Source organism: Capricornis sumatraensis, chromosome X (genome assembly GCF_032405125.1).
Source record: "Capricornis sumatraensis isolate serow.1 chromosome X, serow.2, whole genome shotgun sequence".
Classification (NCBI taxonomy): domain Eukaryota; kingdom Metazoa; phylum Chordata; class Mammalia; order Artiodactyla; family Bovidae; genus Capricornis; species Capricornis sumatraensis.
The window spans coordinates 86,236,439-86,264,331 of record NC_091092.1 but is presented as its reverse complement, the minus strand read 5'-3'; the positions used below and the strand labels follow the sequence as shown (position 1 = coordinate 86,264,331).

At 53.7% G+C, this 27,893-nt stretch overlaps 3 protein-coding genes across 3 annotated transcripts; 1 reads left to right on the top strand and 2 right to left on the bottom strand.

Annotated features, from left to right (window-relative positions):
• Window positions 1-574: 574 nt before the first annotated feature.
• Window positions 575-9,320, top strand: PRICKLE3 (prickle planar cell polarity protein 3). The gene is made up of 9 exons (XM_068962711.1): window positions 575-619; window positions 2,099-2,184; window positions 3,071-3,254; window positions 5,152-5,265; window positions 5,588-5,725; window positions 6,535-6,738; window positions 6,831-7,017; window positions 7,777-8,076; window positions 8,632-9,320. Exons 1-9 carry the CDS (start codon window positions 578-580, stop codon window positions 9,237-9,239), a joined length of 1,863 nt encoding a protein of 620 aa, XP_068818812.1. The 5' UTR covers window positions 575-577; the 3' UTR covers window positions 9,240-9,320.
• A 185-nt stretch (window positions 9,321-9,505) lies between these two features.
• Window positions 9,506-12,533, bottom strand: PLP2 (proteolipid protein 2). The gene is made up of 5 exons (XM_068962897.1): window positions 12,348-12,533; window positions 11,133-11,285; window positions 10,932-11,027; window positions 10,106-10,196; window positions 9,506-9,908 (listed from the first exon to the last, which is right to left on the bottom strand). Exons 1-5 carry the CDS (start codon window positions 12,441-12,443, stop codon window positions 9,886-9,888), a joined length of 459 nt encoding a protein of 152 aa, XP_068818998.1. The 5' UTR covers window positions 12,444-12,533; the 3' UTR covers window positions 9,506-9,885.
• A 3,148-nt stretch (window positions 12,534-15,681) lies between these two features.
• On the bottom strand, window positions 15,682-19,436 carry MAGIX (MAGI family member, X-linked). Its single transcript, XM_068963212.1, has 7 exons — window positions 19,388-19,436; window positions 19,103-19,300; window positions 18,374-18,544; window positions 17,448-17,530; window positions 17,135-17,371; window positions 16,855-17,026; window positions 15,682-16,170 (listed from the first exon to the last, which is right to left on the bottom strand). Exons 1-7 carry the CDS (start codon window positions 19,434-19,436, stop codon window positions 15,845-15,847), a joined length of 1,236 nt encoding a protein of 411 aa, XP_068819313.1. The 3' UTR covers window positions 15,682-15,844.
• Between the last annotated feature and the right edge of the window lie 8,457 nt (window positions 19,437-27,893).

Genomic DNA, 27,893 nt, shown 5'->3' with positions numbered 1-27,893 from the left:
GGGTGTACAAGGTCTAGCTTTCAGACGGGCCTGCAATAGGGTTGGAGACCGTTCGTGCAGCATTAATCGGAGGGAAAGAGACCCTCAGATCATCACCAGTGAGGGGAGGACCAAGAGGTGGCTTTAACCCATCCCCCAAATAAACATCCAAGATAAACTGACACAAAGTGCCAATACAAGTACTGTAGCGCACACTCCTTGCAGTCATGTCACCACTTCCAAGTTCCCCTCCTCCACAATGGAGCCCTCCAGCCCTAGAACATCTAGTGAGTGATCATATGGAACCCTGGGGTTCTGGGGGCTGTGATTTCTGAGGCCCAGCTCCCGCCCAAGCAGGAGTGCCGGGAAGCTGTGGCGCACGGCGCTCCTGGGCTGCGCGCCCCTCACCTCTAGGCAGGGGGCGCCTTGGCCCGGGAGAGACACCAGACCCAGGGGCGGAACCCGCTGGGCGCGCTCCTCCTACGCCGGTGTCAGGTTTACGGAACCGAGAGCTCCCCTGCCGGACGCACGGTGGCCAGACGGCCACAAGGATTCAGTTCGCCTGACCTGGCCCGGCTGGACCCTGCCTGGGCGCGCCATGTTCGCGCGTGGGTCCCGGAGGCGCCGCTCCGGGCGTGCGGTGAGCGAGACTCGGGGCAGTGATGGGGGTCGGGGTAAACTGAGACCCAGGAGAGGAAGCAAGGGATAGAGAGGAGGTGTTCCACAGAGGATCTGGGAATCCCCATCCCCAGGATTCCCAGACAGGAGGGCTGCTGGAAGCATGTGGATGAAGGAACGTAGAAATCTGGTGGCCCTTGCTCCCTAATCACCTTTCCGCACACCTTTATCAGTACGCAGGGGACTTGGTGCACTCCCCTCTTGGGTGAATTATGGGAGGGGACTCTGAGAGCCAAAAGATTGGGTCCTGAAGTCCTAGATTGAGCAGAGGCCTCCTGAACTTCTGAAGAAAGGGACCTCCCCCTGAACCTGGGTGGAAGGTGAACTGAGGGGTGAGGCCTTACACTCCTGGGGTGCCCGAATATTGAGAGTCAAGTGGTTGGGATATGGGGGTAAGAGAGCTTCCAGGCTTCCACCTGAGTCACGGAGCTTTTGACTTCCTAGATAGGAAGGTCTCTGTCTTCCTTTGGAGGGGCTGTCTGGGTGGGGTCTGGTCCAGAAGAGTGAATAGCCCTAGGATATGAGGGATAAGGGCCAAGGCTTCTTGGGGTGTGAGTTTCTGAATGGCTCAAGGGCCTCCTGAGATCCCAGAGAAGGCTCTCATTTCCTTGGGTTTGAAAAGGTGAAGCCAGGGTTTGGGGAAGAGCTCTTGCTGCTGCTGCTGCTAAGTCGCTTCAGTCCTGTCCGACTCTGCGACCCCATAGACGGCAGCCCACCAGACTCTGCCATCCCTGGGATTCTCCAGGCAAGAACACTGGAGTGGGTTGCCATTTCCTTCTCCAATGCATGAAAGTGGAAAGTGAAAGTGAAGTCGCTCAGTCATGTCCGACTCTTCCCGACCCCATGGACTGTAGCCTACCAGGCTGCTCCGTCCATGGGATTTTCCAGGCAAGAGTACTGGAGTGGGGTGCCATTGCCTTCTCCAGAAGAGCTCTTGAGCTTCTGAAAATAGGAACAGGGTTCACATGGGGATACCAAGTAAGGATGGGGTCTCAGACTCCCAACCTGTGGAACTGGAGTGCTGCTGGTTCCTGAGTGGAGAAGGGGCCCAGTGAGATGAGGCCTGGGAAGAGACACCCAGATTAGGGTCTCTGCTCTGGTGGGGAGAGTACTCTGAGTTCAGGCGTTTTGAGGCCTGAAGGATTCGGAGGCTGGTGGGAGGTGTCCAGGCTGGGTGAGAGGAGTCCGAGGCTGGCCCAGGGAGGGGAAACTCCCCTGAAAGGGGGACATGTAGGGAGGTATCCTCAGCTGCCCCGCCTCTACCTCGGTGGTGTCCCCCTCTGCTCTGGGCTCTGTCCCAGCCTGCCTGGCGTTGCCCTGGTGGGACAGGCCCTGGCCTGTGGTTGCTGTCCTTGGAATGGAGAGGCGGGCGTTGATTTCTCTCTTCCTCCCCGCCCTCGCGCACCTCGCCCGGTCCCGCGTCTGTCCCCGCCCACTACAGCCTCCAGAGGCAGAGGACCCAGACCGCGGCCAGCCCTGCAACTCCTGCAGGGAGCAGTGCCCCGGCTTCCTGCTACACGGCTGGAGGTAGGTGACCTTGCCTTCGTCAGGGGCCTGCCTGCCCTCAGGGGAACCCACCGAGACTTAGGCCACTCCCCTTGCCTGGAGCCCGGTCTTCGAGAACGCTCAGGTCCAGAGCCCCTCCCTCGCCAGACTCGGTCCTAATTGTTGCGTTCCCTGGAGATCTCCGCCTACTACATGTCTCCGCCCCCAAAAGTATCCTCCTAGTTTCCGAGCCTTGTCTCTAGGGAGAGCCTGGGTCCCGGGTTCTGAGCACCGCCCACTGACCTCCAGCCCCCTTCTTGGGCTCTGAACTCCTCTCGCACACCCAGGTCCTATCTTCCTAGTGAAGCCCTGTACCCAAAACCTCCTATAGAATACAACAGACAGAGCCCTACTTACGGGCTCAGAGCCCGACCTCCTCACGAGTTCAGAGCCTCAGCACAAGCTAGAGCCCGCCTCTAGGAAAAGTTCCCCCAACAACTTCCAAAGTCCTGAGGGGAAACCCCTAGATTTATAACTCCAGTCTCAGATTCAGCCCCGCCCCTACTCAGGTCCGCTGCCAGGAGAGTGTGACCCAAGTCCCAGTGCTGAAAGTCAGGGCCTTGAGACCTCCCACAGCCCCACCACTCGCTTCACATCCTCTGGCCAGGCCCACAGCCCCGCTCGCAGCTCCCAGCCCAGGTGGCCGCTCCGCCCTTCACAGCCGCCGCCCATTCCCCCACAGTGGTTTGGCTCACAGCCTCACGTCCGCTCTGCACCGCCTCCAAGCCCAGAGCCCTCTCAGGCTCCAAGTCTTTTGCTGGCGATAATCTGCGTATCTCTGGCCCTCCGGTTAGACTTCCTTGGGCCGCCAAGGGGGGGTCCCAGTGGGCTATCCCTTAGGAACTGACCCCCATCCCCGCCCCCTCAGAAAGATCTGCCAGCACTGCAAATGCCCGCGGGAGGAGCACGCCGTGCACGCAGTGCCTGTGGACCTGGAACGCATCATGTGTCGGCTAATCTCAGACTTTCAGCGCCACTCCATCTCCGATGATGACTCAGGCTGTGCCTCAGAGGAGTATGCCTGGGTGCCCCCTGGTCTCAAGCCTGAGCAGGTGACCAAACGCCACCACCCACTCTTGCTCACCAGTGGGCACGCATACACACATACTCACACACACTCAGGTGGGAACCTATTTCCAGAGAAACACTAGAATATGTGGTCAGACTGTGCATGTCCTTCTGACCCCTCTGTGATCTAGCAGGGAACCCTGATCGATGGCTGGGCCAGTTCCTCAGGACCTGATCACCCCACTCCTGTTCTCGCCTTACCTCAGGCCTTATCCCAGCAGTTCTCATTCACCATATTTCCATTGATTCATATGTCAAATGGTAGAAGAGCTATGGAATAAATAGACCAGGGAAGTGGGGGAGAGACAGAGATGTTGGAATTGTAAATAAGGTGCCCAGGTCAGCCTCTGTGACAGTATGATGTTTGAGCTTCCTGAATAAGGTGAGGATGTGAGCTATGCAGATATCAGAGATTAGAACAATCCAGGCAAAGGGAAAAGCTGATGGCAAAGGCCCTGATGCAGGAGTGTCCTTGGCATGTGTGAGAAACAGTGAGGATGCCAGTGTATGTGGAGCACAGTGAGCAATGGGGCCAGTGGTTGGAGATGAGGTCAGAGATGGTGGGGGCCATGGACACAACTTTGACTTCCACTTTGAATGAGCGAGAGGACACCAGAGGCTTGTGAGCAGAGAAGGGATGTGATTTGTCTTAGGATTTAACAGGATCCCTCTGGCTGCTGAGTGGAGAATGGACTGTGAGAGTGAGAATGGAAGCAGGGGATTAGCGAAGAGGAGGCAACTGCAGTGGTCCAGGTGACTGATCCTGATCATGACATTGGCAGTGGAAGTAGAGGTAGTCAAGAGTCTAGTTATATTTTGAAACTAGAGCTTAGAAGATTTTCTTGTGGGTATGAGAGAGGAGTCAAAGATGACACAAAGGATGGATGGACTGACTGATGTGGGGCAGGCCAAGGCAGGAGCAAGTTTGAAGGCTAAGAGCATACATTTGGTTTTGGCTGTCTGGAGTTTGAGATGCCCGTTGGACAGCTGAGTGGTCACATGAAAATGGAACTCAACAAGAAGTCACAGGGCTAGAGATATGCATTTGTGAGGCATTAGCCAGGAGATGGTATTTATAGCCATGAAGTTGGATGTGATTCCCAAAGAACTGAAGGTAGACAGAGGGAAGAGGACCAAGGACTGAGACTAAGGACCCTTCCACATTTAGGGATCAACTAGCTGAGGAGGAACCAAAAGAGGGACAGAGAAGGAGCAGTCAATAAGGTAGGAGGAAGCAAACCCAGGGCTGTGTGGTCTTGTGGAAGCTAACAGAACAGAGTGTTTTCAGGAACAGGGAGTGACTGGCTGTGTCCAGTGTTGCTGATGGGTCAAACTGGATGAAGACTGAGACCTGAGAAATGAGTTTAGCAATCTGGATATCATCGATGACTATGACAGGAATAGCTTTGGAGGAGGGACAGAGACAGAGGAGGCGGAGAAGCCCGACTGGAGTGGGGTCTAGAGAGAATGGGAGGAGACAAAATGGAAATAGCAAATGCATATATTTTTGAGGAAATTTGCTATAAATGGGGAAAGAAAAGTGAAGCATCAGATGAAGGGTCAAGACATTAAGGAACTCTCAGTATGTTTGAGAGATGGCAGGAAGGATCTGGCCTCTAGGAAGGAGAAATGGAGAGGGGTCAGTAGAAGTTCCCTCCTGATGACTTTAATTTTCTCAGAAAAGTAGGGATCCACCAACACTGACTCAACGGACATGAGTTTGAGCAAAGTCTGGGAGATAGTGAAGGATAGGGGAGCCTGGTGTGCTGCAGTCTATGGGGTCACAAAGAGTCAGACACGACTGAGCCACTGAACAACAGTGCACCCCACTGCATCGCCTCTATTCTCAATTATTTTCGGCCATCCCCTATGTCCCTCCAGGTATACCAATTTTTCAGCTGCCTCCCAGAAGACAAGGTCCCCTATGTCAACAGTCCTGGGGAGAAATACAGGATCAAGCAGCTGCTGCACCAGCTGCCCCCACATGACAGTGAGGTGAGGAGGCATAAGACAGGAAGGGCATGCCAGGTAGGGGGCATGGCCTGAACAAATGCTGGGAGCTGGAAAGCAGTGGGCAGGCTCAGAGGAGGAAAGGTGAACTGATGTGAGGGGATAGGCCTAGACAGGCAGGGGCGATCAGGGGACATTCCTTGGTAAAAACCGCAGCTGGGCCTTGGGAGAAGAAGTAAGGGGTGGGTGTTTGAGGTACCTATACAAAGGCCTAGAAGTAAACTTTCTGAGCAAGGATGAAATCTGGGAGAAGGTCGGGGTGGGGCAGGCCTCAAGGGAAGAGCCTGGAAGACCCCTGCTACTCCAGGCACAGTACTGTACGGCACTGGAAGAGGAGGAGAAGAAAGAGCTCAGAGCCTTCAGCCAGCAGCGGAAGCGGGAGAATCTGGGGCGTGGCACCGTGCGCATCTTCCCCGTGACCATCACTGGCGCCATCTGCGAGGAGGTGAGCCATGGAGGGTCTCAGTGAGTAAGCAGTGTCTTTGCTCCAAGCCTTTGGGTGCAGACCCATCTCCCAGGCCCTGGGAAGATGAGGCTGGCCACCTAAGCCCTAGTGGTCTGTCTAGTGTCCCCTCTGGTGGGTGGGGTCTTTTCCTCACGTTCTGCTTTTGGGCAGGGACCATATCTAAGGCCTCCCTGACCAGCCAGGTCTGTCTGTAGGGCCCCCTGGTGGACTGGGGCCTGTTTCTCAGATCCCATGTCAGGTATGGTCTGCCTCTAAGGAGAGCCTAGTAGACCTCTATTCATTTTCTCCCTTCCATGCTGTGGACATGGGATGTGGGCTATCTCTTTGGCCCTCTTATGATCGAGACTTGTTCTTAAGAACCAACCCACAGTGGCAGGGCAACCCACAGAGCTGGGCGATGGGTAATGTTTCTGAGGCCCCCCCTGGTGGGTGGACTCTAACCTTAGATCTTATTGTTAGGTGAGGTCTGTTGCCCAGAGGTCCCCCAACTGGGCTTGGCCTGTCTCTATGGTTTTCCCAACCCCCTAAAAGCGAGACTTGCCTTTGAGGCCACCCACAAGAGATAGGGCCTGTCTCTGTGGTTTTCCCCAGGAGCAGGGTTGTTCTCTAAAGGCTCCTGCTCCCACCTTCACCCCCAGCCATGTAGGCAGGGCCTATCTTGAAGTTACCCCCTGGATGGGGCTGGTCACATAGGCCATGGGAAAGGCCCAGGTGTGACACACCTTGGCTAACCCCCATCCATCTGACCATCTTGGTGATGGTGACAGTGTTCACCTGTCATTTCACAGTGTGGGAAGCAGATTGGAGGCGGGGACATTGCCGTGTTTGCCAGCCGTGCAGGCCTAGGTGCATGCTGGCACCCACAGTGCTTTGTGTGTTCCACGTGCCGGGAGCTGCTGGTGGACCTCATCTACTTCTACCATGCTGGCAAGGTCTACTGTGGTCGCCACCATGCCGAACGCCTGCGCCCACGCTGCCAAGCCTGTGATGAGGTTTGTGCCTTTCTGCCCAATGGTGGGAATGGAGGGTGGGCAGGGCCAGGGGCAGACCCTTCTGATGGCCACGGATGGCCTTTCCCTGCCAGATCATCTTCTCCCCTGAATGCACGGAAGCCGAGGGCCGGCACTGGCACATGGGTCACTTCTGCTGCTTTGAGTGTGAAGCATCGCTCGGGGGGCAGCGCTATGTCATGCGTCAGAGTCGCCCCCACTGCTGTGCCTGCTATGAGGCCCGCCACGCGGAGTACTGTGATGGCTGCGGGGAGCACATTGGTGGGTGAACATGGGACTGGCTGGGTGATGGATGGACAGCTGGGTCATAGCCCCACCCCCAGGATTCCTCTGTCTTCCAGGCCCCATCTCTCATTATACCCCATACTTTAATTCTAGCCCCAGCACTGTAGCCCTATACCCTTCACTGCAATTCCATTACTGATGTCCCCCATCATGCCATCTTTAAACTCAGCTACACTAGGCACCACTACATATCTAGGCCCACCTCCAGAGTGCCCTCTAATTTCTAGCACTCCCCTCCAAGTTACTCTCCTACCCTCTCAACCTAGCCCCTACTCTAAGCTATGCCCTGTTCTCTCACACTCTCCTCCATCGGCCTAGGTAAACCCTACCTTCTAAGCCAGACCCAGCCTTCTAAGATCTACTCCCTTCCCACCAAAGCCACGCCCTACCTTTTCTGTCCTGCTGCCACCACCCAAGTCTCTTCAGGTCTACCTTCCATTCTCCTTCCACCTGAAGCCACCTCTTAATATCTAAGCCTGACCCACATCTTAGAGTCTAATACCCACCTCTACTCTGGGAGGGGCTATCTGGGGAAAGAAAGGGAGGCAAAGGAGACATTTATCAACCAGTTTCCAGGAGAGGAGGGTGAGGAAGGGCCCCAATCTGGAGAGGTAGGGGAAAAGGGTATCTTCAGGAACCCTGCCCCAGATTCCCAAGAAGGGCTCCCATTCAGTAGGGATAGGGATATGCCTGAGGGCTCTGCCTCAGTTTTCCCCCTCCTGTCCATCCCTGCAGGCCTGGACCAAGGCCAGATGGCTTATGAGGGCCAGCACTGGCACGCCTCAGAGCGCTGCTTCTGTTGTAGTCGCTGCGGGCGAGCTCTCCTGGGCCGCCCCTTCCTGCCACGCCGTGGCCTAATCTTCTGCTCAAGAGCCTGCAGCCTGGGGTCTGAGCCCATGGCTCCAGGGCACAGCCGCCGCAGCTGGAGTGCAAGCACGGTCTCCACACCTCTCACAGCCTCTACAGCCTCCTTTTCTGCTGTGGAGGGGGCATCTGAGACTACCACCAAAGGCACCAACACCGAGGCAGCGCCTGGTGAGCCACCCCACCTCCCCCAACCCTGTCCCGTCCCCTTGACCAGCCCGGGCCCTTCATCCTGGCATCTCTGGCCCTACCCCCATCTCAGTCCTGGCTCCATCCCCAAACCATTCCAGGCCTAATCTCCAGCCCAAACCACACCCCAGGTGAATCCTGGTTCCGCCCCACTTTTGTGCAGGGCCCTTCTCCTACCTCAACTTGTCCCAGCTTGAGCCCAAGTTCCTCCTCTAAACCCTCGACCCCTCACCCTCTGCTCCCTTACCCTGCCCGGATTCTGCTCCATCCAAACCACGCCCCTTCCACCAGAGGCCACACCCCCACCCCTGGCCACACCCCATACGCCAATCCAGTCCTGTTACTCCTGCTTTCACCTCCACCCAGAACCTGCCTAAGGCCTCATATTTCCTGGACTCCCCACCTTTCTGCCTCACCCCGATGCCTGCCCCCATTTTCCCAGTCTTGATCGGGGAGAGAGAAGGTCCTTCCCAGTGGCCTCTCCTGGGTGGGGTGGGAGTGGGGCAGGAGGTATAGACCGACTCCATCTTTTTTCAGCTGCAGGCCCTGAGGAGCCCACCCACTTTCTGAGAGGGGCTCCCCACCGCCACTCCATGCCTGAGCTGGGGCTCCGCAGTGTCCCCGAACCACCCCTGGGGCCTCCCAGCCAGCCGGATCCACGACCAGAAGATGGTGCCTTTGGTCGCCAGAGCGCTCCTCGTGTCAGCTTCCGTGACCCTCTGGTGTCTGAGGGAGGCCCTCGGCGCACCCTGAGTGTGCCCCCAGCCCAGCGCCGCAGACCACGCAGCCCCCCGCCCAGGGGCCCCTCGCGTCGCCGCCACCGCCACCACCACCATCATCATCACCACCACCATCACCACCACCGCTGCCACTTTGGCAGACGTCGCCACCATCAGTGTGACTTGGGATCAGGGTCAGACTCAGGATCTTGCTCCAGCTCACCCTCCAGTTCCAGTTCCGAGTCCTCAGAGGAGGACGGCTACTTCCTAGGGGAACGCATCCCGCTGTCCCCGCACCTGTGCAGGCCAGTGCTTGCTCAAGACACTGTAGCTGAGACCACCAACTCCCCATCTCCACAGCTCCCTGGGAACTCTCGCCCAGGAATGTCTCGACAGGCCAGAGATAAGAACTGCATCGTGGCTTGAAGGAGTGACAGTTCTGGGGGGGCTTCATTCTCAAGCCAGTGTAGATGAAGACCTACACCCCAACTTAAGTCATTGATCCCCTTCCTTCCTCCCTCCTTTGTCTGTTTGTATTACTAATTTAATATTTGTTGTAAAACAGGCTTGTCTTCTTTACCTCCTTGCTCCAGCATCCCCCCTCCCCAATTTTCCCCCTACTGATGTTTGAGATTTATCTACATTTAATCAAAGGATTAATTTATTCAGTATCATACGTTCTAATAATCTGCATAGTATTTATTTATTGCTCCACAGAATACCACCACCCCCTACACATACTGAAGAGGTTATTTAGAGGGGGTTACAACATGGGGCCTGGAGTCTGAAATCTGAGGTACCCTCTTTCGTCATTTTGTGACTTAGGTGGGGCATTGTCCAGGCAGAACTGATGTCTCTGTTTGGATACTGCAGAAGGGGGCCCTAGGCACACGCATAAAGGCAACCATACCCAGGAGGGTTGATTGGCAGGCTGGAAGACAAATTCCATGACAAAGGCACTTTTACCTCAATAGGGAGCTGGGAGTTGACTGGGAGTGTTGTAGGGGTGGGGAGGAGTTATTTCAATAGAGGTGTTATTTGCAGATTGCTGAGAGAAATGAAGAGAGTTCACCTACACCGGGCCATCTGCAGGGTCTGCAAGAGGAAAAGAGAGAAAGCATTGGCTGGATCCATATGCCTGTTTTACAGATAAGAATACTGAAGCTTATGGTACTTATTGGCACTAAAGCCTTAAGTACCAACAAGAGACAGAGTTGGCATTCATGCCCCTTGGGAAACCCATCTTCTTCTCAGCCCCCTTAGCAACACCCCCAGCACACCCACACACTTACCAGTAGGGGCTGCTGTATGTCTCTGCTGCCGCAAGGGGAAGGTAATGTAGGCATCATAGCCAAAGAGGCCTGCAGCACATAGGCCCAGTACCTGGGGATGGGAGTGAGGGCGGGTAGATTAGACTGGTCAGCCTACCCAGCCTCCTGTCTCCTTGTATCCACCACCTCCAGTGACTAGCCCGTGCAGGGATGATGGTTAAAGCCGCAGGTGGGGATCCCAGAGAGCCCTGGGGAAAGACCAGAGACTGGATTCTACCCCACCCTCCTCCTTCCTAGTACATCTCAACACACTACAGCGACACAGTGGCCCAATATATGTTATTGTCGTTTAGTCCCTCAGTCATGTCCGACTCTATCCATGGGATTTTCCAGGCAAGAATAACTGGAGTGGGTTGCCATTCCCTTCTCCAGGGGATCTTCCCGTCCCAGTGATTGAACATAGGTCTTCTGCATTGCAGGCAGATTCTTTACTACTGAGCCACCAGGGAAGCCAGGCCCCACATATAGGGGATGCCATTCATATTGTGCATTGAAACAAAGGTCTAGCAGATGGTTTAGTCTAATGTATTGACACTGATAGTGTTTTGTGCTTCCACCTCTATGTGCTTTGCACAAAAGTCCTTGTGTCAGACAAGGGATGGCTCTTTACAGCAAATGATGATTTGGGGAGGAAAACCAGGGCCTCAGTTTGACTTCCCTGCAGGCCCTGAGGAAAAGTGTGACCTACTGTGAGTCACACACTTTCTGGCAGAAGCAGGGGCAGAAATAGCCCCAGGATCCTCAAACCCTTCTCTCTGTGCTTAGAAGCTGACTCCACAGCCTTTACCCCCGCAGCGATTTTGGAGTTGTTTCCTCTCTCAACGAGCACCACAATGGAGGTGATCAGGTAGAGAATGACCGCTACAAGGGTTCGGAAGAAATCCTGTGAGGTGTAGGGAGAAGAGGGAAGTCAGCATTCAGAATTGCCCCCCACAATCACAACTTCCGGTATCCCTCCCTAGCCCTGCCATTGTGGCCCCTTTCTCACACTCCAAGGCCAGTTGATGATCTGTATCTTGGTGTGCAGGTCACACATGTAGACAACAAAGAAGACGGCGGCAAAGATCATCTCTATCACCGACAAGAAAGAGTACCCTGATGTCGAGGTGCTAAAGCAGATCAGAATCACCAGGCATAGTATCTGGAAGGACATGTGAAAGGGGGCCTCAGTCAACTCCCAGGGCTGAGGGGAATGGTTTCAATTGGGGCAGGCGATCATCTCAAACTCAGGACTGGGAAAATGACAAATAGCAATAGCTAAACTCTTAGTGTGTGCACACTGTGTTCCAAATGTTGTTCTAAGAGCTGCACAAGTATTAATTCACTCAGTCATCACAATAACCTAGTGAACTGGGTACTATTATTAGTACCTTTATTTTTTATATCTGAGGAAAGTGAGGCACAGAGATGTGAAGTGACTTATCCACAAACACCCAGCTAATAGGTAAAGTTGGGTGCTTCGGTTTCCCATCTTTTTCCTTCTAGGATGCCCTGTGGAGAGTATTGCCTCCAGCACTCGGGGCACCAGCTTCAGGGCTTTGACAGGGCGCGACATGCAGTTCCCCCAGCAACCTCTCTGAGAATCGGTGAGAGTAACACCCGAGGGGCAGGGCTCCGTTAAAGGCGCTGCACCTTTTACAAAGGACTCAAAGGAGGCGCCCACTTTGAGAAGTACGGGAAACCGAGGCTCCTGAGCGGCCCAGATAGCTAAAGACCTTGCCCCACCACAGAGGGGCTAGGAAGAACTGGGGGAGAGCTAGTCACCCTACCCTGCGGGACTAGAGCGCGCGGGGCCCCACCCCAACAGGTCCCGCCCCTGGGCGCTCTGCCAGCCCGCCCGCCTGTGCCCAGGCCGCGCCACGCCCTGCCACAGGATGTCCCCCCAACACCCAGGACCTGGGGACACCTTCCAGGAGTCCACCGATGAGTCTACTGGGTCTCTCTCCACCGAGCCCGCCATGCGCCCTGTGGGCCTCTTGCCTGACCGCGTGGGCCAGCAGCTCCTGACCACCTTCTCTAAGACCTCACTGATTTGGCCCTCCGTGCGCCCCTGGTTTCGGGCCTTTGCCATCAACCCACCCATTTGGCGCCCCACTGCCGAGAGCCCCCGGCCGCGCGCCTGCCTCCCCCGGAGCTGCCCCGCTCCGCGTGCTGCTGCCACCACACCCCGCCTTTGCCCACCCGCCAGTCCCGGGACGCTCACAATCTCAGCAAACAGAAGAAATCCCTTTCGGGTGCGCGAGAAGCTGGTGCAGGCGGCCCAGCAGCCGGGGGCGGTGAGGCGCTCGGAATCCGCCATGGTGTGGACCCGAGTCCCAAGAGGCGCAGAAGACCTGCTCGCTGGCTCGTGTTTACGAGGACGCTGCACACCCAGCCGTCTTGCCAGCCGTCTGGCCGGGAAGGGGGCCCCCGGGGCGAAGGAGGGAGTGAATCACCGCGCAGAGCAGAAGCGGGCGGGGCTTAAGCGAGTCGGGCCAGGTGGCCACCGCCCCGGAAGCCCCCTCGCCCCGCCCGCCAAGGATTCTCCCCGCTGGGCTCTCTGCCCCCAAGGCGCCCAGTTTTCAGGGGCGCCAGTTTGGCAGTTCTGCGAACCAGAACTGTGTTATAATGGAGAGACCCTTCACGCTTTTAGAATACCAATGCGCCTGGGACTGCCTCAGAACCGTGGAGATCTGGCTTTGGGAGGGAATGCCTCAGTTTCCTTAGCTGTAAAAACTGCCCAGGCCAAGGTTAAACTCAAGTATGTTTACAGAATTCAGAATAATTCAGAGTTTGGAAAATTTTCCCAATGCATACAAGGTATTATTGAACACTCTCAGGGGGATCTGAGACTGCCTCGTTTAAAAAAAAACAAAAAACAACACACACATGTTAATATTTCCTCAAGGAATGATGTGGACCTTCACAGTAAGTGGGATAAGACAGGACCAAAAAATTGTTCCTGGTTAAGTCAGGTCAAGTTTTGTAACCAAATGGTGCCCAACTTGTGGGAAATCTGTTGGTTTCCAAAGCTTTTTGGATTTCAGGATTGTGGATAAAATGTGGTGGATCATGGAATAAACTTCTTAGATGGGGATGAGACCTTGTCAGGCTGAGAGAGAACAAAGCCTGCTGAGCATCATGCTGCTCCCTAAATGAAGAGTGGACGTTATTAACAGTGTCAGAGCCCAGGGTCTGTTTCTCTGTTCTGCAATTCTAGGGAAGTCCTGGCCCCAAGTGTTGGGCTTCTGTTTCCTGGTTCTAAGTGGAGGGTCTGTCAGCCCGGTCTTAGATGAAGAATGCGGAAGGAGCAGTTTTATTTATTGCCGTCAGCTTGGCACAAGGAGGGGAAGGCTCCTGGGTGCCAGACTGGGTGAAAAGGCTGATGACATTTGAAGAGTGAGTTATCCTGAGCAAGTAATTTCTGTGTCTGAGACCTGCACCTGATAATGGAATCAGGATCTCCCCCAAGGTGTGCTCCTCTGGCACACTCTCTCCAGAGTGGGTGTTGGTTTCATTCTCATTTGAGGTGAGGAGAGCCATGGCTGGAAGGCCAGGATGGTTCAACTCAAGGGCCTGCCTGCTTTCCCCCCTGAACCTTGGGTCCCACAAAACCAAGTAAGGGGCTGTCCTCAGTCCAGGTGGCTGAAAGAGATTGGATAGTGGAAGGCATGAAGCATACCCTTCCCAGGGCTGAGTGTGTGCTTTCCAACTATGCGAGGCCGTGCCTGAGTTTCTAGAACAAAACAAACTCTCTTCCACATCAGAGCCTTTGAATTTGTTTCTCCCACTGCTGTCAATGCCCTTCTCCCCACCCCCACTCCCACCCCACCCCTTCAGACATCTAGCTTCCGGTCACTCAGGTCCCAGATCAAATACTATGTCTTCAAAGAGGTCAGCAGCCCCCCATCATTACCTCCCCCACCATAACCTTTTACTATCTTCATAACTCTCACTTCTCTCTGAAATTCTTTTATTCATCTTCTTTTGTCTTTTTTGACATCAGTCTACCCCCCTCCACTACATCAGCTACACAAGGATAGAAATCTATGTTTCATCTCTCCAACATTTCATCAGTGCCTATCACAGTGCAAGGTAAACAGTTGGGGTTCAGTTAATACTTCTCAAATGCAGGTGAGATTAAGAGGACAGGCTTGGGAATCGGGCAAGATTAAATCTTGCTTCAATCCTCAATTTCGTCAAGCTATTTATACTCACTGGGCTTCATTTCTCTGCTCTGTGAAATGGACACATCAGGATTGTTGAGTCAATGTGTAACTAGGTGGAAATAGCGCCAGTAAAGCCGGTAGCCAGGATAAGACGAAGTAAATGGTGGTTGGGGTTACTATTGTTAGACTCCTGGGTGTGACTAAGGCTCTGAAGTCCTTCCCTGACTTCCCTAGAGCCACACCTTCTATCAAGCTGAGTAAGGGTCAGCTAGAAGCCCCAGTGCACTCTCCCACAGTTGCTACAGCGCTAATCATTCAAGGGTTCACCTCTTCACCTCTTTATACCCCAACTCTCAGCCTAGTTTTACAGTCCCTCTCTCCTCTACAGAGCCTCCCTGGACACTCCCATGAGGGTCCTTTACTTTCTCCCACCTCTCCAGCCCCTCCCCATAGAGGTGAGAATTGCTCATTCCCTCCAGACCACAGCTTCCTTCGTTGGGGGGATAGGGCCAAGTGTCGTTGAGTGTGGCGACCACGGAGGTGACTGGACATTGCTGACCTCAGTCAGCGCCGGCACTGGGGCTACACCGGAGCCCAGCTCACCATATAAGACCGGGCTTTGGGGCTCTGTTCCCAGGACAGAGGAAACTCTGGCCTCTCCCAGGACTGGGAACGCCCAGCTTGTAGCGTGTGCACACAAGCCCGGTTGCAGTTCGTCACCATCTGTGGAAGAGGGGGGCGCGGCCCAAAGGTTCTAACAGCCGTTTTTAGCCCAGCCTGCTGACTCACACCTTCCTGGCTCCGCCCCGAAGAGGGGCTCCGGGGCCTCAGCCAGTGCCTTGAGGGTGGCAGTCTACAGCCAGCGAAAGCTGGCCGACCAGGCCGGAAGTGAGTGACCGCAGGCTCTCGGCGAAGGAAGCCGCCAGGCTCTAACTTTGCTATCAAGTTCACTTGAGGGTCTGGACGATTCCCGGCCGGCCGGGGTTGTGAGTAAACTGGTGCACTCTCCCCACAACAGGCCCACCTCTGCATCCCCCACGCCATGCGCAATAATTAGCTGCGAGCCCTGTAGACCTCCAAAAAAGTGAAATGAATGAATGGGGAAAGAAGCAGGAGTTGGCAGTGGGAACGGAATGGGTCCAAAGCGCGCCGGCAGAAGAAAAGAGCTCTTTAGAGTCATGAAAGAAACAGCGCGCGCGAAGTAAAAAGGTTGCTTGAAGAGGCCCTCCTCGAAACCAGATCGACCCTCCCCCTCCTTCACGTGTGGGACTCGGGATCCCCACCTGGCCTGGAGCACCTGGCAAGTCAAGACTGGATTGAACCATTTTATTACCTCCCCGGCCCCGAAACAAGAAGCGCCGGGCTGGCCGGTAGGGAAGGGCCATACCACTGACGCCGCAAGGGGAGCGCGGGCGGGTCGACTGCGAAGCAGGATGGCGGGGGGGGGGCGGGAACAAGACCAAGGAAGTTCTCCCAGTGATGCTAAGTGAGCGGCAGGGGGAGCACGCCAGATGTAGGTTGGGAAATGCCAAGTGAGCCTTCCGCTGCAAGCTCAGTGCCTCCGCCTTCCGGCTGCCATCTCCAGGGCGAGCTGCTCGGCCCCCGGGACCCCTAGGGCCCGCGAGAGCCGTTCCTCGCTGGGCGTCAGCCAAGGTCCGGGAGAATCCGGAGTTTGGTCGTTGGGGTCCTCCGTGCGGCGCTCTGCAGCAGGAACCGCGGGGCCGTCGGCCGCCCCTTCTGGGCGAGGCTCCTGGCTGCCCCGGTTTGGGGGGGTCATACGGGGTCGTGGGTGCTGAAGTGGGGAAGAAGTGCTGGCGCTGCGAGTCTTCGTCATCTCTGGTTCCCCAGGATCTGGAATGCGATCTGGGGATGGCAGGACTGCGGATAAGATTGGGCGATAAGGTTGGGCAATGGGGATGGAGCTCTTTGGCCGAGGGTGGCCTGCAGACTCTAAGGGATGCAAAAGACAAAGACCCTGATACTTAGACAAAGGCATGGACACGCACTCCGGGAATTGGGGCCACACCTCAAGACCCGATGCTTCCTTTCCCCTCCTTTCCTGGATCCAGAACACTCCTCTCAGAAATCAATTCCAACAACCCCTAAATGCAGTCAAACCCTCCCATCTAGGATCCCAGACTCTCCTTGCTCATCCCATCATCCTCAACTCCCAGCCCTTACCCTAGTGGATCTCTCATCTTTCAGGACTAGTCTCCCTACCCTCTGGTTCCCTATCCCATCCCCTCTCCGCTTAGACCTACTCTGTCTTCCCATCTGAGGACCACAACTCTTCCTTCTGAACACCCATTTTCACCCCAAACACCATCTTTTCTCTTATCTCCCAGTACCTCAAAACCCTTCCCTCTGAAATCCACCCTTACTCCTACCCTGGGACCCCTGTCTTCCCCTCCCCTTTTGAAAATACCATGACCCTCAGACACCGAGCCCCGATCCTCCCGGTTGAGACTACCAAGCCCTTCTAACGAGGTCCCCAGCCACTCCACTCTGTGACCCTCTTCTTCCCCTCACAGATCCCTGACGCTTCTCCCCTAGGAAACCCACCATCTTCTTTCTGGGGCCTTCCCACCACCTCAGGCTTGCCAGGGTGGGTTTCAGGAGGCCTGCTAAGCACAAGGCAAAGCCGGGGGCCACCTCTACGAATGCGATCCACGACCTCAACGTGAGTGAGGCCCTGAGTTGACTCTCCATTGATGTGAAGCACGAGGTCGCCGGCCTGCAAGAGTGCAAGGCAAGGGGTGTTGTAGGAAGGTCAAAATGGAGAGCACACCAACGGGAGAGGACAGGGCTGGCACCATCAAATGGAGGGTGCCTTATGGTTCACCTGCAAGCGACCACAGCGCTGAGCTGGTCCATCCTTCAGCAGCCGGCGCACTGCCAGCGGAGCATCCCCACCTGCATCTCGGCCTCCACTTAATGTGAAGCCAAAGCCAGCGGAACTGCGAATGAGTTCAACAGAGAACTGACCAGAGGCCTGGGGTGACTTCAAAGGAGGACGAGCTTTACCCTGGGTCACTTGGGGTGGTGCAGTACGTATACCCATGGTCTCTGACCGACGATGCTGGAGTAAAGACACAAGCGTACATACATTGCCAGTCCTGAGGCAGGTGGCCTTGATTAGGAGGACAAGGTGGTACCTGAGGACGCTGTTCCACGAAATTGGCATTAGGAAGGCGATTGTCTGTGACCTCTATCTCGGCAGAATACAGCATGCCAATGGCTGGGGGATGAAAAAGGCAGTCGGAAGGATACTATAAAGAAACGAGGACCTGTCTATTGAATTAATATTCTAGCCTCATCTCATTTCCGTCCCTTTAGGATGCACAGACTTGGTCATTCATTAAACTAGGCTCCGCCCATATGAATAACTATCTTGATTTCACCTTCTTAACTAATAACCCTGGCAACAGCTATTCTAGTATTCCCCAAACTTTCCTACTAATAACATGCAGATCCTACCTCTCATATTAAACCCTTAGGCCCACCCTACACGGTGCTTCTCCAGGATTCCAGCTGGTGAAGATATAAGGCCTTGCTCTCTAATTAGCCTGTAAAACCTCAACCTATTCCTGACAATTCGAGCCGCTCCCCCGGTGCGTTTATAGACTCCACCCCCTCGACTGACATTCCAGGCCCGCCCCTCAGCTAAATGCCCGCCCCCAAACCTCTCCAGGCCTGGCCTCCTCAAAAATACCACTTGAAACCCTTCTGAAGAAAGTAAAGATCAAACTCCGCACCAACAGCTAAATCTTGCAGCGTTCACCTTCTAAAATAACCCTCTCTATGTAACTCCAGGAGCTGGTGATGGACAGGGAGGCCTGGCATGCTGTGATTCATGGGGTCGCAGAGTCGGACATGACCGAGCGACTGAACTGACTGATGTAACCTCCTAGATGAATATTCTAGTCTAACCCCAGCACTGTCAAATCACAGCCGAGCCCGGGCCTCCCTACTCACACTCATTGGTCCCACCAAGGAGAGTAACTAACAATCCTGGGCCCGCCCCCTCAGAACCACGCTCCACTCCGACCACGCCCCCGGAAGGCCACGCTCCATCACTCACCCTCTTTGGGGCGCAGGCGCAAGGTGGCGCCGGCCCTGCGTACCAGCGCCGCCACGTCGGCCGCAGCTCGGGCCGCCAGGGGGCGAGCTTCCAGCCGCGCCAGGAACTGTCTGGCGCGGGGGCCCTCGGGCTGGGGACCGCCACCGCCTGCGCGAGTGAAAAGAACAGATCAGGTCCCACCCTGAGTCTCAGCGAACCCTCACGGCCCCCTACGATCGAAGACCTAGAATTCCCCTCAAGATCCCCGAGACCACTCCTTTTCAGAGTCCCGAAGGTCACCGACTGTGCCTTTCACCTCCCTGGACCCCCGACTCTCACGGGAATGCCCGTGGACCCCCGCCTGCTCCCGCGATATCCCTGGCGAGCTATTTAACTCCAGCACTCCTGGACACCTCCGAACACCCTGTGAATATCTCTGGAGGTTTCTGACGGGCCCCCCCCGACACAACCCCAGATTCCAAACTCTTCCCCCCAATATCCAGAAGGACTGCGATTCTCCCAGATGTCCCAACAGAACACGGTCTGCTCCCTGTGGCCCAGGCACCCCCGATGCCCCTCTAGATGTCCTAGGTAACCCTGCTGGTCCATGTAGCCCCAGATGGCCCCTCCACCTATCCCCAGAGGCTCCAGCCTAACCTCCCACAATCCACCAGACACCCCCGCCCCCGATTCCAACAGCCCCCCGCCCCCGCCGAGTGCCCGGGTGTCCCCAGTGACCCTGGGCAGAACCCTCCAGCACATCTCCCCGGAGACTCCTGGGAGTCCCGGGGTCTGGTGCGCCGCCCCGCGGCGCAGGTGTGGATGGGGATGCGGCTCCTCGAGCCCAGCTGGGGTCGCTGGGCCGCTGCCCTCCACCGCCGCCGCCCCCGCCGCTCGCCGCCGCCGCCGCGGCCGCGGCTCGGGCGCCAGGGCGGCTTTGTTTACCACCTGTCAGAAGGAGAAGGTGAGGAGCAGACAGGAAGTGCGAGGGCTGGCAGGGACGTGCCCACTACCCTCCCACCCCGAGCCCGGTACCTCCTTTGCTTCCCCTAGGGTCCGTGCCGCCCCCCGGGCGCCGCTCCATGACCTGTACTTGGCCTGGTGGACGCACGGCCGCCCGCAAACGCGTTGGGAGCGCTCGGGAGCGCTCACCTGGTGGCCAGCTCGGGCCTGGACGTGGCTGAAGCCGGCCGGTCCCGTGCTCGGCGCCCCAACCAGCGCGGTGACCTACCTGGCAGCCGCCAAGGAGTCCTGGCCCTGGGAGCCAGCGCGCACTCTTGGCCTCGCCCTGCCTCAGCCGCTGCCTCTCTTTCCCATCACCAAGGGAAAACTCTTTCCACCTCGGGGATCTTGTTATTCCAGTGTCAGAGGGGAAAGTCGAGGCCCAGAGAAGTTAAAGGCCCCACCTGAGCTCTCACAACTAAAAATGGGGTGCAAAACCGGAATCCAAGTTTACCGAGGTGTACTGCAGCCTCCAACAGAGCTTTCCACATCTTACGTGGAAAGTCGCTCAGTCGTGTCTGACTCTTTGTGATCCCGTGGACTGTAGCCTGTCAGGCTCCTCTGTCCATGGGTTCTCCAGGCAAGAATACTGGAATGGGTTGCCATGGCCTCCTCCAGGGGATCTTCCCCACCCAGGAATCGAACCCGTGTCTCCTGAGACTCCTACATTGGCAGGCGGATTCTTGACCACTGAGCCACCTGGGAAGTCCCTTCCACATCGTAGGCACTCAGTCAATCAGCACTGAATGTTTCCCTACTGGGGAACTGGAAGAGTATGGTGGCCTGAGGAGTGGGGGCACCCTGAGAGTCGTTGGGAGCCCTGGGAGGTATCAGGGCCCTGAGCATGATAGGGTTGGTGGACCCCCAAAGTAGGGAAGGGCAGGTCTCCTGGAGAGTGGAGGGGCAGTAGGAGCCTGGACTTGAGGAAGCTTTGAAGGCATAGGGTGTGTGTTGGGGGCGGGGACACTAGCCAATGAGAGGGGAGTAATGAGGCTCCTCCTAGGCTTGAAATGGGGTGAGAGTGTCTGGAGACAAAGCCCGCAAGATGGAAGCCCATGGGCAGAGTGCTACTCTAGTGACAGGAGGAATGGGGAGGGGTGAGAGAAGGCCTGTGGCCACCACTTTGTGGAGGAAGAAACAGGCAAAAGATGTGAACACAAACTTTACCAAAGAACATATACAGATGGCAAATAAGCATGTGAACCTCGCTTAATATGATTAGTCTTTAGGTAATACAAGTTAAAATCATGGCAAAATGCCACTACACACATATTAGCATGGCCAAAGTTAATTAAACGTCTGACCATACCAACTGTATGTGAAGTTGTCCAGGAAATGGAACTCTCATATACTGCTTCCAGGTTCAATACTTGTTCAGGGAACTAAGATGCCCCGTGAGGCAAGAAAAAAATCGAACGCCCCTCTTAGTTGTAGCCATTCCTGAAAATAATCCTTTTGCCCCTTTTAGCATCACCTGGTTCATGGATGTAGGTCAGTCCCTCTAACAACCCCACCCAATTCTGATTAATTTAAGCAAATCTTTCTTTTCTTTAGGAGATTGCGGGTTAATTGACATAAAATTTGATAGGTTTTGAACCTGTGACAAAACCAGTTTCATTTGCTCAACATGCAGCAAGTCAAAGGATGAGACACCAAGATCTGCAGCAGAGAAAGGAAAGTGCCTCCCAAAAGGCACAGGGCTTGAGATATTTATGAGATAAAGAAGCAGGGTTGTCTTTGACCCAGGGAAAAGTGATTAGAGGTAGGGAAAAGGTGACCTAACAGGTGTTCTGTGCAGGCGTATATGAGTTTTATGCTGCTTCAGGGGATGCATGTGCAAAAATGGAGGTGCACCATGATCTGAAGGTGGACCATGTGATGTGAAAAGGTTATTCATCATACTCCTGTGCAGGCCCAGTTTGGGGTCGGTGGTCCCAACCAATCTTAGCCAGTTTGAACTGGACAAGATCTAATTCCAAGTTCCTGAAAAACAACACAAAGCCCTCATTATTATAGCAACCCATATGTCAGAGGTGTGATAACACCTATAGATAATAGGGAGTGGTGAAGGAGTCAAAAAATAATTAAGGCATGTACTCTTTATATAGGTACTCTTTATATAAGTACTCTTATATGTACTCTTTATATAAGTCAGTGAAGGCAGGTTACAAAGCAGAGTGATCTTTAACAAGCTGTTCCCAAATCTGCCGTTCTGTAAGACAAGCTCAAGAATCTCTGTCACCAGAACAGAAACATTGACCCTATGGGGCACAGTTTCAAAGTGTTTACATCTGTGAGACTATCACTACACTCAAGACAGGGAACATAATCCTCACTGCCAAATGTTTTCTCCTGCCCCGTGTGAGTCTTCTTTCCTTACTGCTGTCCTCCCCACCCCTGACACTGATATACTTTCTTCCACTGTGTATCAGTTTGCACTTTACTTGTTCAGTTGTTCAGTCATGTCCAACTCTTTGTGACCCCATGGACTGCAGCAGGCCAGGCTTCCCTGTCCTTTACCATCTCCCAGAGCTTGCTCAAACGGATGTCCATTGAGTTAGTGATGCCATCCAACTATTTCATCCTCTGTCATCCCCTCCTCCTCCTGCCTTCTATCTTTCCCAGCATCAGGGTCTTTTCCAATAAATTGGCCACTCTCATCAAGTGGCCAAAGTATTGGACCTTCAGCTTCAGCATCAGTCCTTCCAAGGAATATGCACGGTTGATTTCCTTTAGGATTGACTGGTTTGATCTTGCAGTCCGAGGGATTCTCAAGAGTCTTCTCCAAAACTACAGTTTAAAAGCATCAATTCTTCGGCGCTCAGCCTTTTTTATGGTCCAGTTCTCACATCCATACATGACTACTGGAAAAACCATAGCTTTGACAATACAGATGTTTGTTGGCAAATAACGTCTCTGCTTTTTAATATGCTGTCTAGGTTTGTTATAGCTTTTCTTCCAAGGAGCAAGTGTCTTTTAATTTCCTGTCTGCAGTCACCATCCACAGTGATTTTGGAGCACAAGAAAATAAAGTCTGTAGTCACTGTTTCCCCACCTATTTTCCATGAAGTGATGGAACCAGATGCCATGATCTTAGTTTTTTGAATGTTGAGTTATAAGCCAGCTTTTTCACTCTCGTCTTTCACCTTCATCTAAAGCTCTTTGCTTTCTACCATAAGGGTGGTATCACCTGCATATCCAAAGTTATTGATATTACTCCCAGCAATCTTTCGGAGAAGGCAATGGCACTCCACTCCAGTACTCCTGCCTGGAAAATCCCATGGATGGGGGAGCCTGGTAGGCTGCAGTCCATGGGGTCGCTAAGAATAGGACACAACTGAGCAACTTCACTTTCACTTTTCACTTTCATGCATTGGAGAAGGAAATGGCAACCCACTCCAGTATTCTTGCCTGGAGAATCCCAGGGACAGGGGAGCCTGGTGGGCTGCTGTCTATGGTGTCACACAGAGTCGAACACGACTGAAGCTACTTAGCAGCAGCAGCAGCAGCAGCAGCAGCAGCCAGCAATCTTTATTCCAGTTTGTGCTTCATCCAGCCCAGCATTTTGCATGATGTACTCTTTTTATAAGTTAAATAAGCAGGGGGACAATATACAGCCTTGTCGTACTCCTTTCCCAATTTTGAACCAGTCCATTGTTCCATGTCTCGTTCTAACTGTTGCTTCTTTTCCTGTATACAGGTTTCTCTGGAGGCAAGTAAGGTTGTCTGATATTCCCATCTCTTTAGGAATTTTCCATAGTTTGTTGTGATCCACACAGTCAAGGCTTTAGCAGAGTCAGTGAAGCAGAAGTAGATATTTTTCTGGAATTATTTTGCCTTTTCTATGATCCAGTGGATATTGGAAATTTGATCTCTGGTTCCTCTGCCTTTTCTAAATCCAGCTTGTACATTTGGAAGTTCTTGGTTCACATACTATTGAAGCCTAGCTTGGAGGATTTTTGAGCATGACCTTGCTAGTATGTGAAATAAATGCAATTGTGAGTAGTTTGAACATTCTTTGGCATTGCCGTTCTTTGGGATTGGAATGAAAACTGACTTTTTCCAGGGCACAAACAAAACCTTGTGTGCCCCAAGACCCAGGGAAAGGAGCAATGACCTCCACAAGAGACGGAGCCAGACCTGCCTTTGAATGTTTGAGTGTCTCCTACTGAGGCACAGGTCAGCAGTGGCCTGCAGTGGGGACAGGGCCTCTGGCAGCACCAGTCCTAGGAGGTGCAGCATGTGGCATAAGTCCTCTTGGAAGAGGTCACCATTAGCCCACTATAGAGCTGCACAACAGGCGACCCACAAACTGGAAAACAATTATGCCAAACAATTATGCCTCACACTGTTAGGAAAGTTCTAGGGCTCACAACAGATTTCCCAACCTGGGTATCCTGCAAAGGGACTGAGAACCCCAGGGAATTTGACTTAGAAGGCCAGTGGGATTTGATTACAGAACTTCTACAGGACTGGTGAAACAGAAACTCTTGGAGGGCACAAAGAAAATCTTGTGTGCACAAGGACCCAGGAGAAAAGAGCAGTGACCTCACAAGAGACTTAGCCAGACTTGTCTGTGAGTGTTTTCAGTCTCTAGTAGAGATGTGGGTCCACAGTGGCCTGCCACCGGGTCAGGGACACTGACTGCAGCAGTCCTGGGAGGTGCTGCATACTGACATATGTCCTTTTGGAGGAGGTCACCATTACCCTTACATAGTTTTGCCTCAGGCCAAACTACAGGGAGGGAACACAGTCCCACCCATCAGCAGAAAGTCAGATTAAAGATTTACTGAGCATGGCCCTGCACACCAGAGCAAGACCCAGTTCTCCCCACAGCCAGTCCCTCCTATCAGGAAGCTTGCACAAGCCTCTTATCCTCATCTATCAGAGGGGAGACAGAATGAAAACCACAATAACAGAAAACTAACCAAACTAATCACATGGATACCTGAGTTAGTGTGATATGGTTAGCTTTCTCTGATGGTGATTTTCATTCTGTCTCCCCTCTGATGGATGAGGATAAGAGGACATTTTTATACACAATGTACTCTGTGGGGAGTACAGATTATATTTCACTTAATATATTTTGAGATCCATCCAAATTCTACATTCATTTTCATTGCAGTGTGTTATTCTACTGCATAAATATTCCAGTTTGTTGATCCATTCACCTATTGATGGACACTTGGGTTGTTTTCACTTTTTGGCTATTAACATATTCTATGGACTGACTTGTATCTCCCCAAAACTCATATATTAAAGCCCCAACCCCCAATTTGATGCTTTCAAACTGTGGTGCTGGAGAAGACTCTTTAGAGTCCCTTGGACTGCAAAGAGATCAAACCAGGAAGGAAAGATTTTCCTAAAGGAAATCAACCCTGAATATTCATTGGAAGGACTGATGCTGAAGCTCCAATACTTTGGCCACCTGATGCAAGCAGCCAACTCATTGGAAGAGACCCTGACACTGGGAAAGATTGAAGGCAGGATGAGAAGGTGATGACAGAGGATGAGATAGTTGAATAGTATCACAATGTTGATAGTTGAATAGACACAATGGACATGAGGCTCTGGGAGATAGTGAAAGACAGTGAATCCTAGTGTGCTGCAGTCCATAGCATTGAAGAGTCGGACACAACTTAAGGACTCAGCAACAACCCCCAATGTGACTGTAGCTGGAGATAGAATCTTTAGAAGGAAAATAAGGTAAAATGATGTCATAAGATGGGAATTCCCTGGTCCTGTAGTAGTTAGGATTTGGCACTTTTAATGCTGTGGACCGAGTTCAATCTCTGGTCAGGGAACTGAGATCCCAGAAGCCACAGGGCATGGCTAAAAAAATTTTTAAATGATGTCATAAGACTGGCATCCTGATCTGATAGGATATGGCCTGATAAGAAGAGGAAGAGGGGCTTCCCAGGTGGCTCCCTGGTAAAGAATCCACCTGCCATTGCAGGAGACACGGGTTCAATCCCTGATCCAGGAAGACCCCACATACTGTAGAGCAACTAAGCCCATGCACCAAACTAATGATCTGTGCTCTAGAGCCTGGGAGCCACAAATACTGAGCCCATGTGCCACAACTACTGACGCTTGCACGTCCTAGAGCACGGGCTCTGCAACAAGAGAAGCCACCACAATGAGAAACCCATGTACCTTAACTAGAGAGTGGTACCTGCTTGCTCTCCAGAACTAGAGAAAAGCTGGCACAGCAACAAAGGGCCACCACAGCCAAAAATAAGTAAATAAATAAAATTATAAAAAAAGAGGAAGATCTCTCTCTCTGTTTTTGTTCCACGTGAGGATACAGAGTGAACACGATCATTTGCAAGTTGAGAAGAGAGCCCTGACCAGGAATCAAATTGGAAAGCAGCTGGATCTTTGATTTTCTAGTCTTAAGAACTCTGATAAATAATTTTTAAGTCACATGGTATTTTGTTATGAAGCCTGAGATAAATAAGACAAAAAATAAAGCTGCTATGAGCATTTGTATACAAATATTGTAGAGACATATGCTTTCATTTCTTTTACATAAATACATTAGGAGTAGAATGACTAGATTCTATGTGTAAGTTTAATTTTTTAGAGATACTGCCAAACTGATTCCTAAAGATGCTATGTACCATTTTACATTTCCATCAACAGTATATGGGGTAATTTCCTGGTTAAGACTCAGGGATTTTACAGACCAGGGCCTAAGTTAGATTCCCTGTCAGGAAACTAACATCCTACAAATTCTGAGGTACAGCCAGAGGAAAAAAAAAGTTGGCAATAAAGGAGAGTTCCATTTCCTGGACAACTTCACATACAGTTGGTATGGTCAGACGTTTAATTAACTTTGGCCATGCTAATATGTGTGTAGTGGCATTTTGCCATGATTTTAACTTGTATTACCTAAAGACTAATCATATTAAGCGAGGTTCACATGCTTATTTGCCATCTGTATATGTTCTTTGGTAAAGTTTGTGTTCACATCTTTTGCCTGTTTCTTCCTCCACAAGTGGTGGCCACAGGCCTTCTCTCACCCCTCCCCATTCCTCCTGTCACTAGAGTAGCACTCTGCCCATGGGCTTCCATCTTGCGGGCTTTGTCTCCAGACACTCTCACCCCATTTCAAGCCTAGGAGGAGCCTCATTACTCCCCTCTCATTGGCTAGTGTCCCCGCCCCCAACACACACCCTATGCCTTCAAAGCTTCCTCAAGTCCAGGCTCCTACTGCCCCTCCACTCTCCAGGAGACCTGCCCTTCCCTACTTTGGGGGTCCACCAACCCTATCATGCTCAGGGCCCTGATACCTCCCAGGGCTCCCAACGACTCTCAGGGTGCCCCCACTCCTCAGGCCACCATACTCTTCCAGTTCCCCAGTAGGGAAACATTCAGTGCTGATTGACTGAGTGCCTACGATGTGGAAGGGACTTCCCAGGTGGCTCAGTGGTCAAGAATCCGCCTGCCAATGTAGGAGTCTCAGGAGACACGGGTTCGATTCCTGGGTGGGGAAGATCCCCTGGAGGAGGCCATGGCAACCCATTCCAGTATTCTTGCCTGGAGAACCCATGGACAGAGGAGCCTGACAGGCTACAGTCCACGGGATCACAAAGAGTCAGACACGACTGAGCGACTTTCCACGTAAGATGTGGAAAGCTCTGTTGGAGGCTGCAGTACACCTCGGTAAACTTGGATTCCGGTTTTGCACCCCATTTTTAGTTGTGAGAGCTCAGGTGGGGCCTTTAACTTCTCTGGGCCTCGACTTTCCCCTCTGACACTGGAATAACAAGATCCCCGAGGTGGAAAGAGTTTTCCCTTGGTGATGGGAAAGAGAGGCAGCGGCTGAGGCAGGGCGAGGCCAAGAGTGCGCGCTGGCTCCCAGGGCCAGGACTCCTTGGCGGCTGCCAGGTAGGTCACCGCGCTGGTTGGGGCGCCGAGCACGGGACCGGCCGGCTTCAGCCACGTCCAGGCCCGAGCTGGCCACCAGGTGAGCGCTCCCGAGCGCTCCCAACGCGTTTGCGGGCGGCCGTGCGTCCACCAGGCCAAGTACAGGTCATGGAGCGGCGCCCGGGGGGCGGCACGGACCCTAGGGGAAGCAAAGGAGGTACCGGGCTCGGGGTGGGAGGGTAGTGGGCACGTCCCTGCCAGCCCTCGCACTTCCTGTCTGCTCCTCACCTTCTCCTTCTGACAGGTGGTAAACAAAGCCGCCCTGGCGCCCGAGCCGCGGCCGCGGCGGCGGCGGCGAGCGGCGGGGGCGGCGGCGGTGGAGGGCAGCGGCCCAGCGACCCCAGCTGGGCTCGAGGAGCCGCATCCCCATCCACACCTGCGCCGCGGGGCGGCGCACCAGACCCCGGGACTCCCAGGAGTCTCCGGGGAGATGTGCTGGAGGGTTCTGCCCAGGGTCACTGGGGACACCCGGGCACTCGGCGGGGGCGGGGGGCTGTTGGAATCGGGGGGGGAGGGTGTCTGGTGGATTGTGGGAGGTTAGGCTGGAGCCTCTGGGGATAGGTGGAGGGGCCATCTGGGGCTACATGGACCAGCAGGGTTACCTAGG